Below are 14,023 nucleotides of genomic sequence, written 5' to 3'. Positions count from 1 at the left end.
TTTGCTCGGCTTCAAAAGCCCTGCTTAATAAATGGAGTAGATGTGCTCAACGATGCCCGCTGGTGGTTTGACTGAGCATTAACGGCAAGCACCGTAACGCACCTCACCTTACCACGGCATACCACACGCATAGCATTGGAAATATTTTCCAAGATGTGAGATTATTAACTTGTTCTCTGTAATATCGTATAGCTTTGGAATCGTGACATTACGTACTTTCGAGGAAAATAGGCAGGGTTCTTGACTCATACCCTCACTTTGAGAAGGGATTGCGTGACGATTAGCTAAGAAACCACTTGACTCAGCATGACAACGTGAATATGATGGGTCGACAGTCAGTTGGGTGGGGCGTTTCTCCATTCGTTGCCAATAGGATTCCTATCTCCCCTTTATGTATCATCTCTGTTTCCCACAGACACAAGGCGCATTGCGACATGGTACTTGAAGGAGTGTTGGAGTTGAATAATTTGGTACACTGTTTAGATTGAGCACATCTAAGCGAAATCTATACTTTATCATGAGGATATAAATGGATGGATGTGTTCTAGACAAGTGTGGCCATACCATCTATTGGCTGATTTGGCGATCTGGAGTTCGCCAAATCAGTAACATAACAAAATGTGGAAAAAGTGAAGGGGTCTGAATACTTTCCGAATGCACTGATACATTTATGGGCGCAACCCACCAGTTTTATCATTAGAATGTGATACAAAACAGGGCAACGGTGTGCTTTAGGACAATGCGAAGGCCTCCGAGCGGTCGGGGAGTCTGTTTGGAGGGTTTATCGACTGGATAAACCCTATACACTACTAGTAAAAAGTTTGGACACACCTACTCACTCAAGGGTTTTTCTTTACTTTACTATTTTCTACATTGTATAATAATAATGAAGACATCACAACTATGAAATAGCACATATGGAATCAGGTAGTGACAAAAAAAGTATTAAACAAATGAAGATATATTTAATATTTGAGATTCTTGAAAGTAGCCACCCTTTGCCTTGATGACAGCTTTGCTCACTCTTGGCATTCTCTCAACCTGCTTCACCCGTAATGCTTTTCCAACAGTCTTGAAGGAGTTCCCACATATGCTGAGCACTTGTTGGCTGCTTTTCCTTCACTCTGTGGTCCAACTCATTCCTAACCATCTCAATTGGGTTGAGGTTGGGTGATTGTGGAGGCCAAGTCATTTGATGCAGCACTCCATCACTCTCCTTCTTCGTCAAATAATCCTTACACAGCCTGGAGGTGTGTTGGGTCATTGTCCTGTTGAAAAACAAATGATAGGCCCACTAAGCGCAAACCAGATGGGATGGCGTATCCCTGCGAATGCTGTGGTAGCCATACTGGTTAAGTGTGCCTTGAATTCTAAATAAATCAAAGACAGTGTCACCAGCAAAACACCATTACATCTCCTCCTCCATGCTTCACGGTGGGAACCACACATGTGGAGATCATCCGTTCACCTACTCTGCGTCTCACAAAGAGACGGGGGTTGGAACCAAAAATGTCAAATTTGCACCCATTAAACCAAAGGACAGATATCCACCGGTCTATTGTCAATTGCTAATGTTTCTTGGCCCAAGCAAGTCTCTTCTTCTTATTGGTGTCCTTTAGTAGTGGTTTCTTTGCAGAAATTCGACTATGAAGACCTGATTCACGCAGTCTCCTTTGAACAGTTGATGTTGAGATGTGTCTGTTACTTGAACTCTGTGAAGCGTTTATTTGGGCTGCAATTTCCGAGGCTGGTAACTAATGACCTTATCCTCTGCAGCAGAGGTAACTCTGGGTCTTCCTTTCCTGTGACGGTCCTCATGAGAGCCAGTTTCATCATAGCGCTGATGGTTTTTGTGACTGCACTTGTAGAAACTTTCAAAGTTATTGAATGTTCCGTATTGACTGACCTTCATGTCTTAAAGTAATGATGGACTGTCGTTTCCCTTTGCTTATTTGAGCTGTTCTTGTCATAATATGGTATTTTACCAAATAGGGCAATCTTCTGTATACCACCCCTACCTTGTCACAACACAATGGATTGGCTCAAACACTTTAAGAAGGATAGAAATTCCACAAATTAACTTTTAACAAGGCACACCTTTTAAATGAAATGCATTCCAGGTGACTGACTACCTCATGAAGCTGATTAAGAGAATGCCAATAGTATGTAAAGCTGTCATCAAGGCAAAGGGTCGCTACTTTGAATTTTTTTTATTTTTGAAGAAAATATATCTTGATTTGTTTAACACTTTTTTTGATTACTGCATGATTCCATATGTGTTATTTCATAGTTTTGATGTCTTCACTATTATTCTACAATGTAGAAAATAGTAAAAATCAAGAAAAACCCTTGAATGAGTAGGTGTGTCCAAACTTTTGACATGTAACGGTATAATAATAATATTATGTCCCCCCCACTTCTGAAACCAAAGTTACGCCCCTGTATACATTTGACATCTGTCATACAAGTCCAGGATTTAACCCTTTGCACTCTGCATTTGCAGTGCTTTTAAAAGCTTAGTCTTTGGAGCTTATTGAGAGTGTCTAATATTGGATAGTATTTAGACAGGAGGACTGTGGATGGAGGCTGAATTAAAGAATTTAAGGAAGCAGAGAAACAAGTTGCTCATTAAAGTGTTTGTTTAAACACCGTCCACACTTGACTAGCTAAACTAAACTAGAACATTGAGTGAGGGCAATTACATGGACTATTGCACTTCAACTGTGTTCCCTTGTACAACGTTGATGCCGCTAACTGCTCTTCAGACTAGTTTTGTCATTCTGCACATCCCATTTTCATCTGATATTGTGGCCAAGTTAACACATGGTTAATTACAGATACTAACAGATTTCTATAATGGCACTAATTAGTATTGAAATTGAAAGGCCATCTTTTTCAAAAAAGGTCTGTCAGATTGTATAGCTCCCTTTTTTGTGAAGTTGAACCAAAATGTTTTCGATAATGTTTGTTGGATGATTTTATATCATTGTGTCTCATTGACAATAGCACTATATTGTTTTTACTTCGGAAACGGATGTCAATTTCTGCTGAAGAATGAAGTCATGCACATTGAATGACTGTGTGTGTCTTCCTATCTGAAAGGCCCCTGTCTGTCTGTCTATTTGATTGGTTGCCCGAGTCATCAACAATGCTTCTTTCCCCTCTGTATCATTCCTTTGTGGTGTGAGGCAGCAGTGTTTGCTTACAGTTTTGACCTGTGTGTTGTGTTCACTCTATTGTACAAGCCTTGAGTCATTGTAAATATAATTTTTGGCCCAAGGCACTAGTCAACAACATACTCAGTTAAAATGTATACCCCCAATGGTCTTTAATTAGAATGCAGAAACCATGCATTTAGAATACATCATTTATAACTCTATTATAGGGGGGAATTGTTTGATTGCCTCGAGCATGGCACTCTGTATTCTGGTGTAAATGTTCCCAGCTATGGGGCCGACAGATATGTTCACCTGGCTGCTCTTGAACAAAGCCCTGAATGACGATCCGTCTGCAACCCCGAGAGTTAGTTTCAATCCAGTGAGTCGCCAAATGCTACATTACTTTCTACTGAGGGGATTTAACCTCAGCTCAGCTCCCCTGCCAACCTTGATCCTTGTGCAGTATGATTTTTCGAGATAACATGGAGACCTTGCGAAAATGACTAGAAGACCACCCTCCTATCTTCCAAAATGAGCGGCATTCAAAGTTAAAAGCTGACATTTTAGCCCTCAGGAAAGGCTGTTGAAAGGCCAGCTTAGGGAGTTGAGGGCTAAAGGCAAACTTCACTGCTCTAGCATGCATGCTATAGACATTTCAGTTTGTTATCCAAGTGCCGTGGGAGAGGGAGGGACAGAGAGAGAAAGAAAGATAAAGAAAGAGCTCATTGTCTTGGGCAGTTTGCTTGTGAATCAGCAGATTCTTTGATCAGGCCGTCGTTGCATCCTGAGAGAAATCGTCACTGTGAACCAGTCCATTTGGAACCCAGATACTTAACTCATTATGTGAAGTGTTATGCAAACTGCTCTTTACTGCTTTAAAGCTCTGAGAGCTCCGAGATGGGAATACACACAGAATAGCTTTAGAGAATGTTAAGAATCTACAGTACCAACCTTGACAAATAGATAAATATATGGAATTAGAGTAAAACATTATTTGCTAGCCACTACCCATACTTGGCATATGATGTTTTCAAGTCATTTGACTGAGCTGAGCTGAACAATGCTTCTCCCTTTTATAGCGGTCAGGGCTGTGGTGTGGGATTGAAGAGGGAGGACGAGATGAGATGTGAGAACAGTGGCATTATCATGGGCGGCCACACGGTCGTTTGGATTAATAATTGTCTTTGGGTAATTCTCTAATGAAGAAGTGAAATGGCCAACACAGCACTGGATCCCTGAGGAATGTATGAGCCTGCCCATCCTCTGAGGCGATATGGCTCTGGAGGAAGTGATGAGGGCAAATCTTCCGTCCATGCCCTCTTGAAAGAAAGATGTGTTTGAGGAAGAACAGTCATTGTAGAAAAAACACAACAACATAAATGAGTACAAAGAATATACGGTGCATCTATTCAGGCCAGCACTAGTCTACGGTACAAGCTAAGTAGCATTAGTATGTTTTAATATGCTGCTCTGCATTGGCATGCACAATTCTTATGGTAAAGTAATGCTTGTCTGGCTGTGGTCTAAGTAGAGAGAGACAATCGTCAAATGTCAGTGTGTGTGTGTGTGTGTGTGTGTGTGTGTGTGTGTGTGTGTGTGTGTGTGTGTGTGTGTGTGTGTGTGTGTGTGTGTGTGTGTGTGTGTGTGTGTGTGTGTGCGTGTGTGTGTGCACACAGGTACGTGCATGCTTGCATATACAGTTAAAGTCGGAAGTTCACATATTGTACACTAAAGTTGCTGTCATTAAAACTCATTTTTCAACCACACCACTAATTTCTTATTAACAAACTATAGTTTTGGCAAGTCAGTTAGGACATCTACTTTGTGCATGACACAAGTCATTTTTCCAACAATTGTTTACAGACAGATTATTTCACTTATAATTCACTGTATCATAATTCCAGTGGGTTCATCTCCTAGAGATAACGTACTTTGGTGCGAAAAGTGCAAATCAATTCCAGAACAACAGCAAAGGACCGTGTGAAGATGCTGGAGGAAACAGGTACATACGTATCTATATCCACAGTAAAACGAGTCCTAGACTGGTGCACTTCACAAAATAGATGGCATCATGAGGTAGAAAATTATGTGAATATATTGAAGCAACATCTGAAGACATCAGTTAGGAAGTTAAAGCTTGGTCACAAATGGGTCTGCCAAATGGACAATGACCCCAAGCATACTTCCAAAGTTGTGGCAAAATGACTAGAGGACAACAAAGTCAAGGTATTGGCGTGGCTATCACAAAGCCCTGACCTCAATCCTACAGAAAATGTGTGGGCAGGACTGAAAAGCATGTGCGAGCAAGGAGGCCTACAAACCTGACTCAGTTACACCTGCTCTGTCAGGAGGAATGGTCCAAAATTCACCCAACTTATTGTGGGAAGCTTGTCAAAGGCTACCCGAAATGTTTGACCCAAGTTAAACAATTTAAAGGCAATTCTACCAAATACCAATTGAGTGTATGTAAACTTCTGACCCACTGGGAATGTGATGAAAGAAATAAAATCTGAAATAATTAATTCTCTCTACTATTATTCTGACATTTCACATTCTTAAAATAAAGTGGTGATCCTAACTGACCTAAGACATGGAATTTTACTAGGATTAAATGTCAGGAATTGTGAATAACTGAGTTTAAATGTATTTGGCTAAGGTGTATGTAAACTAACGACTTTAACTGTATATATAAACTCAGCAAAAAAATAAACATCCTCTCACTGTCAACTGTGTTTATTTTCAGAAAACTTAACATGTAAATATTTGTATGAACATAACAAGATTCAACAACTGAGACATAAACTGAACAAGTTCTACAGACATGTGACTAACAGAAATTGAAGAATGTGTCCCTGAACGGGGGGGGTGTCAAAATCAAAAGTAACAGTCAGTATCGGGTGTGGCCACCAGCTGCATTAAGTACTGCAGTGCATCTCCTCCTCATGGACTGTACCAGATTTGCCAGTTCTTGCTGTGAGATGTTACCCCACTCTTCCACCAAGGCACCTGCATGTTCCTGGACATATCTGGGGGGATGGCCCTAGCCCTCACCCTCCGATCCAACAGGTCCCAGACGTGCTCAATGGGATTGAGATCCGGGCTCTTCGCTGGCCATGGCAGAACACTGACATTCCTGTCTTGCAGGAAATCACGCACAGAACGAGCAGTATGGCTGGTGGCATTGTCATGCTGGAGGATCATGTCAGGATGAGCCTGCAGGAAGGGTACCACATGAGGGAGGAGGATGTCTTCCCTGTAACGCACAGCATTGAGATTTCCTGCAATGCCAACAAGCTCAGTCCGATGATGCTGTGACACACCTTCCCAGACCATGACGGACCTTCCACCTCCAAATCGATCCCACTCCAGAGTACAGGCCTCGGTGTAACGCTCATTCCTTTAACGATAAACGCAAATCCAACCATCACACTTGGTGAGACAAAACCGCGACTCATCAGTGAAAAGCACTTTTTGCCAGTCCTGTCTGGTCCAGCGATGGTGTGTTTGTGCCCATAGGCAATGTTGTTGCCGGTGATGTCTGGTGAGGAACTGCCTTACAACAGGCCTACAAGCCCTCAGTCCAGCCTCTCTCAGCCTATTGCGGACAGTCTGAGCACTGATGGAGGGATTGTGCGTTCCTGGTGTAACTCGGGCAGTTGTTGTTGCCATCTTGTACTTGTCCCGCAGGTGTGATGTTTGAATGTACTGATCTTGTGCCGGTGTTGTTACACGTGGTCTGCCGCTGCGAGGATGATCAGCTGTCCGTCCTGTCTCCCTGTAGCGCTGTCTTAGGCGTCTCACAGTACGGACATTGCAATTTATTGCCCTGGCCACATCTGCAGTCCTCATGCCTCCTTGCAGCATGCCTAAGGTATGTTCACACAGATGAGCAGGGACCCTGGGCAGCTTTCTTTTGGATTTTTTCTGAGTCAGTAGAAAGGCTTCTTTAGTGTCTTACGTTTTCATTTCAACTGTGACCTTAATTGCCTACCTTCTGTAAGCTGTTTGTGTCTTAACGACCGTTCCACAGGTGAATGTTCATTAATTGTTTATGGTTCATTGAACAAGCATAGAAAACAGTGTTTAAACCCTTTACAATGAAGATCTGTGAAGTTACTTAGATTTTGACGATTTATCTTTGAAAGACAGGGTCCTGAAAAGGGGACGTTTCTTTTTTTGCTGAGTTTATATTTGTGTGTGTGTGTGTGTGTGTGTGTGTGTGTGTGTGTGTGTGAATGCGCATGAGTGTCCGTGCATGTGTGTGTGTCAGTGCTTGGGGATGTCGGCCTGAGAACTCCCCTGCTGAAGCTAATCCGGCCTAATCGGCCACATCTCAGACACTACAACAATGAACACAGCCGCTAGAGTCCTATTCAGGGACCTACCCTCTCTCTGGTGCTGTAAATAAGAGCCATAACCTCCATTTTAATGGTTCGACCTGGACACTCTTGTAGTGGTCCTTTTGTGGTCACTTCATTACAGACACATAGTGCCTCTCGATCTGCCCAGCCTCGGTGTCTGTCTGGCTGTGCTGCCTGCTTAGCTGGCTGGCTGGCTGGCTGTGGGACCTGAGAGCTCCCACTGTGGGACCCTTTCATATAGCTTCCCAATTTATCCCAATACATGTGGACTGAACAGCTAAACTAACACAGACATACTTTATACATATGTACATATGTCTGAAATGGTTTCCTGTTCCCTTTATAGTGCATCCCTTGACCAGGGACCAGGGCTCTGGTGAAAAGAAGTGCACTATATAGGAAATAGGGTGCAATTTCGAATGCACACCAAATATACAGAAACAAACATATAAACGCAACATGAAACAATTTTAACGATTTTACTGAGTTACAGTTCATATAAGGAAATCAGTCAATTGAAATAAATTCATTAGAGCCTAATCTATGGATTTCAAATGAGTGGGCAGGGGCACAGCCAAGGGCCTATGCCCTCCACTGGGCATTTTTACTTGGATTAAATGTTAGGAATTGTGAAAACTGAGTTTAAATGTATTTGGCCAAGGAGAATGTACATTTCCGACTTCAACTGTACTGCCAAATTCTCAAAAACGACGTTGGATGCGGCTTATTGTAGAGAAATAAACATTAAACTCTCTGGCAACAGCTCTGGTGGACATTCCTGCAGTCAGCATGCCAATTGCATGCTCCCTAAAAACTTGAGACATCTGTGTCATTGTGTTGTGTGACAAAACTGCACATTTTTAGAGTGGCCTTTATTGTCCCCCGCACAAGGTGCACCTGTGTAATGGTCCTGCTGTTTAATCAGATTCTTGATATGCCACACCTGTCAGGTGGATGGATTATCTTGGCAAAGGACATCAAAAGGGATGTAAACCAATTTGTGCACAACATTTGAAAGAAATAAGCTTTTTGTGTGCATGGAACATTTTTGGGATCTTTTATTTCAGCTCATGAGACCAACATGTTGTGTTTATATTTTTGTTCAGTATACATTAACTGATAAGCTAACACAAACATACAGTACGTACAACAGTGTTTCTGAAATGTTTGTGAGAGAAAATAACTTAAAACCCTATGTACTGTAATGCATTCCGACTTCATTTGACCGAAGGCGATGTTTCAGCAAGCGACCTACTTCCGAATTGGATATGATTAAACATACAGTAGTTTGCACAAACTGTTTGAGCATTCTTGATTGAGCATTTTGATTGAGCATTTTGATTGAGCATTTTGATTTCCCAATTACCCAAAGGTAACTTATGCAAGGTTACATCATCTTTAGATCATTTTTTATGAAGTTGTATTTGATCTACAAATACTTAGATACACAGCTGTGATCATCATTATAGTAGATGAATATGACTGTGGATTAATGTTTTTGCTAATGCAACCATGCCTCACAGGGGCAGACCATAGAGCATGTGAACAAGCTTCATAATCATCAGCGATGAGAGGGGAAAAAACAACATTTTGAAAAGTATTTTCTCCCATTGGTCCATTTGCTGAAACAAAAGGATTTCAATCCCTCCATGCTCCTCTGTGTCCGTTCCCTTTGATGCCTTATATTCACAAGGAAATCATTTCTGACGACTGCACACCAGTCAGCTCCAATAACTCAACAATACGTGCTCAGTGCAGCCTAGCTACTGCCTGAACTGAGCATGCCCAGTGCCCACTAGTGTGGGGTTCTGCTGCTTGGTAGAAGGGTGCAGAAAGACTTGGCAGCTGCCCGTGTAGTCTGGAAATGGAATGATGTCCCACTGTGTTTGGTTGATACACTCCCCACCTACTGTGTGAAACTCCACTTTCTATGTAACAGTTCTGAAGGGGCTCAGGAGAGACGTCCATAGCTGGGCTCCCTGTTGTTTTATTTCGCTGGGTTTTGTTTTATGTGATTGAGGTCAGAGAGAATCCCAGCTAGAGCCCCATCGTTCTGTTGACCTTTTTGAAAGTTAACGTTTCTCTTTCTCTGTAAATGGCCATGGCCTCCTCCATTTCTCCCTGGCTCATGTTAGTGATGGTTGGTATTGTTGGGAGATGGGTTGTGGGGAGATTAAATGGTCCTGAGGCACTTTTAGCCTTCGTAGTGTATACATCACTGACTGTGGCCCTGTGGATCAGAATTAGCTCTCTGTTCCTAGTTTTCCTCTCCCTCTCTCGCTGGCTCTCTCTCTCGCTCTCATAACACATCTCTCCTTTTCTCTCACATCTCTCTCTCTCTCTCTCTCACACGTGATCTCAGCTGTTAATATAATTGATTCTCGGTCTTTGAGAGCTGACAAACTGAAAGGCTTGATTGCGGACAGCTGTGATGGATGGAGGTTGAACAGTTGCTGGTAGGTGTTTAACACTGTACAGGGAGAGCACGGCCTTTACACCAGTGTGTGTCTCTTGCTCTCTCTCTTTGTTGCCGATAAGAATTGGGTGGGGTGGGGGTGATAGTGGTGGGGGTGGTGAAGATAGTGGTGGGGATGACAGGGGTCTCTGACACCCACCTAGCTAGCCTCAGGCGACCACACTGGAGAACCACAGCTTGCATCACCAGAGGATAATGCTGTATGAACACACTCATTCTCCAAGAGTAGGGACTCAGTACTAGTCTGTAACATTCTTTGCCAAATTATTTCATTCATAACTTGTGGGTGTAGAAAACAACCTTGTTTTGGATTTTAATATATCTTATTATTAAAATTGTTTTTTTAACGCTAGGCCATGTGCTATTGGAACAGATGGAGAGAACTTACGTTTGTTTGGCAAATCTGTCATACATGTTTGTTACCTTTAAAAAAATAAAAATAATAATCCCCAATTTCAATCTTGTCTCATCGCTGAAACTCCCCAACGGGCTCGGGAAAGGCGAAGGTGGAGTCATGCGTCCTCCGAGAAATGACCTGCCTAACCGTGCTCTTAACCCCTGCGAGCCGGCTGCACCAATGTGTCACAGGAAACACTGTTCAACTGGCACCTGGGGTCAGCCTGCATGCACATGGCCCGCCAAAAGGAGTCGCTAGAGCGCGATGAGCCATGTAAAGCCCCCTGCCAAACCCTCAGCTAACCCGGACGATGCTGGACCAATTGTACGCGGCCTATGGGGCTCCTGGCCACGGTTGTGGACAATGCAAATGTCACATGTCACTTTGTTTTTCTGCTCTGTAAGTGTATCTCAATGCAATGTAGCCTAAGTGTCAGTTGTAAATGAGAACTTGTTCTCAACTGGCCTACCTGGTTAAATAAAGATGAAATAAAAATACATTTAAAAAAGGTCAACATTCACAAGGCCGCAGGGCCAGACGGATTACCAGGACGTGTACTGCGAGCATGCGCTGACCAACTGGCAAGTGTCTTCACTGACATTTTCAACCTCTCCCTGTCTGAGTCTGTAAAACCAACATGTTTTAAGCAGACCACCATAGTCCCTGTGCCCAGGAACACTAAGTTAAGTTGCCTAAACGACAACCGACCCGTAGCAGTCACGTCTGTAACCATGAAATGCTTTGAAAGACTGGTCATGGTTCACATCAACACCATCATCCCACAAACCCTAGACCCACTCCAATTTACATACCACTCCAGCAGATCCACAGATGATGCAATCTCTATTACACTCCACACTGCTCTTTCCCACCTGGACAAAAGGAACACCTATGTAAGAATGCTTTTCATTGACTACAGCTCAGCATTCAACACCATAGTGCCCTCAAAGGTCATCACTAAGCTAAGGACCCTGGGACTAAACACCCCCCTCTGCAACTGGATCCTGGACTTCCTGACGGGCTGCCCCCAGGTGGTAAGGGTAGGTAACAACACATTCGCCATGCTGATCCTCAACAGAGGGGCCCCTCATTGGTACGTGCTCAGTCCCCTCCTGTACTCCCTGTTCATTCATGACTGCACGGCCAGGCACGACTCCAAAACCATCATTACATTTGCAGATGACACAACAGTACATGAGACAGCCTATAGGGAGGAGGTCAGAGACATGGCCGTGTGGTGCCAGGACAAAAACCTCTCCCTCAACATGATCAAGACAAAGGAGATGATTGTGGACTACAGGAAAAGGAGGGCCGAGCACGCCCCCATTCTCTTCGATGGGACTGCAGTAGAGCAGGTTGAGAGCTTCAAGTTCCTTGGTGTCCACATCACCAACAAACTAACATGGTCCAAGCACACCAAGACAGTCATGAAGAGGGCATGACAAAACCTATTCCCCCTCAGGAGACTGAAAAGATTTGGCATGGGTCCTCAGATCCTCAAAAGGTTCTACAGCCGCACCATTGAGAGCATGGTTGCATCACTGCCTGGAATGGCAACTGCTCGGCCCCTTGATTCCAAGGCACTACAGAGGGTAGTGCAAACGGCCCAGTTTATTATTTATTTTTATTTAACCTTTATTTAACTAGGCAAGTCAGTTAAGAACAAATTCTTATTTACAATGACGGCCTACCAAAAGGCAAAAGACCTCCTGCGGGGACGGGGGCTGGAATTAAAAAAATATTTATTTAAAAAAATAACATAAATATAGGACAAAACACACATCATGGCAAGAGAGACAACACAACACTACACCAAGAGAGACCTAAGACAACAACATAGCATGGCAGGAACACATGATAACACAGCATGGTAGCAACTCAACATGGTAGCAGCACAAAACATGGTATAAACATTATTGGGCGCAGACAACAGCACAAAGGGCAAGAAGGTAGAGACAACAATACATCACGTAAAGCAGCCATAACTCTCAGTAAGAGTGTCCATGATTGAGTCCAAGATTGATGCTCCAGTACATCACTGGGGCCAAGCTTCCTGCCATCCAGGACCTCTATACCAGGCGGTGTCAGAAGAAGGCCTAAAAATTGTCAAAGACTCCAGCCACCCCAGTCATAGACTGTTCTCTCTGCTACCGCATGGCAAGCGGTACCGGAGCGCCAAGTCTAGGTCCAAGAGGCTTCTAAACCGCTTCTACCCCCAAACCATAAGACTCTCCTGAACATCTAGTCAAATTGTTACCCAGACTATTTGCAGTGCCCCACTCTCACCCCCTCTTTACACCACTGCTACTCTCTGTTGTCATCTATGCATGGTCACTTTAATAACTCTACCTACAGTACATGTACATACTACCTCAAATAACTGGCTTCCTCGCACATTGACTCTGTACCGGTACCCCCCTGTATATAGTCTTGCTATTGTTATTTCACTGCTGCTCTTTAATTACTTGTTACTTTTATTTCTTATTCTTATCTGTATTTTTTTTTAAACTGCAATGTTGGTTAGGGGCTTGTAAGTAAGCATTTCACTGCAAGGTCTACACCTGTTGTATTTGGCACATGTGACTATTACAATTTGATTTGATTTGAACATACTGTAGTATTAAACATCAATATAGCTACACACAATAAGCCAAACTCATGGCATTTAAAAGAAAGAGAGAACAGAGATGCCTAATGCAGAAATTGCATTATACCACAACACCACTTAGAGGAATTACCACCACAACTGCTATGTCAATCTACCATGAAAATGAAACATCACAAAGACATGCATACAGCAGTCATCTGAAAAGATAGGTTGAAGATTGCAGTATAATACACAATGAGTGATCATTTTGTTTAGCACTATATTTATACGCTTGTGTCTGTCTCAAATGGCACCCTATTTCCTATATAGTGCACTACTTTTGACCAGAGCCCTATGAGGGCATGGAATAAGGTGCCATTTGGGACGCAGAAGCCTTTTACCCATCCAGTTATGTTCTGTATTCATCCATGTGTTTCCCATGGTCCTCTGCAGGGAGTTTGGCTGGAGAGACCCAGAGCTGCCTGAGGTGATCCAGATGCTGCAGCACCAGTTCCCCTCGGTCCAGTCCAACGCTGCAGCCTACCTCCAACACCTGTGCTTCGGAGACAACAAGATCAAGTCTGAGGTAACCATGCACCGGTTGGGTCCGGATCCATACAGTTTCTACTGCTGTGTGCTAGCTGGGACACCTGCATCCACTGCTTATACATTATGAAATGTATATGCCCCATGAAGTTGTAAAATCAGTGGCTAACATATCAGTGGGAGGGCCCTGGGCAGCTGGGGCCTGCTTCAGTTGAAACCTATGAAACATAGAAAAGTACGCCTCTGCTCTGTTCAGTACATTATCTAAAGTTTATACCTTTTGTGAAGCCCTTTGCGAGAATAATTCATAGTTCACCATTATAGCTCAAGATAAATTCCAGGTGCTAGAATTGTGAATTCTCCTCACATTAGTGGACAGATAGTATTGCCTACTCTTGCCTCACTTGATTTGCCTCACCTGTATGCAGGGATGTTGGATAGCTTGTTGTGTGCGTGATATGTGGGGACATTGGCTGGATGAGGTGGAGGGATGGTGAG

General features: G+C 43.3%; 1 protein-coding gene across 4 annotated transcripts in view; it reads left to right on the top strand.

The window, feature by feature from the left end:
* LOC139387049 (catenin delta-2-like) overlaps positions 1 to 14,023 on the top strand; it is a 130,069-nt gene that overhangs the window by 94,407 nt on the left and 21,639 nt on the right. For all 4 annotated transcript variants that reach the window (XM_071133029.1, XM_071133027.1, XM_071133026.1 and 1 more), the window contains one exon: positions 13,433 to 13,565. In XM_071133029.1, coding sequence (XP_070989130.1) covers positions 13,433 to 13,565 — 133 coding nt within the window. The remainder of the gene's footprint in view (positions 1 to 13,432; positions 13,566 to 14,023) is intronic.

The sequence above is a fragment of the Oncorhynchus clarkii genome, chromosome 28 (genome assembly GCF_045791955.1).
Source record: "Oncorhynchus clarkii lewisi isolate Uvic-CL-2024 chromosome 28, UVic_Ocla_1.0, whole genome shotgun sequence".
NCBI lineage: Eukaryota > Metazoa > Chordata > Actinopteri > Salmoniformes > Salmonidae > Oncorhynchus > Oncorhynchus clarkii.
The sequence above is the reverse complement of the archived record's forward strand: the minus strand, read 5'-3'. Positions and strand labels throughout refer to the sequence as shown.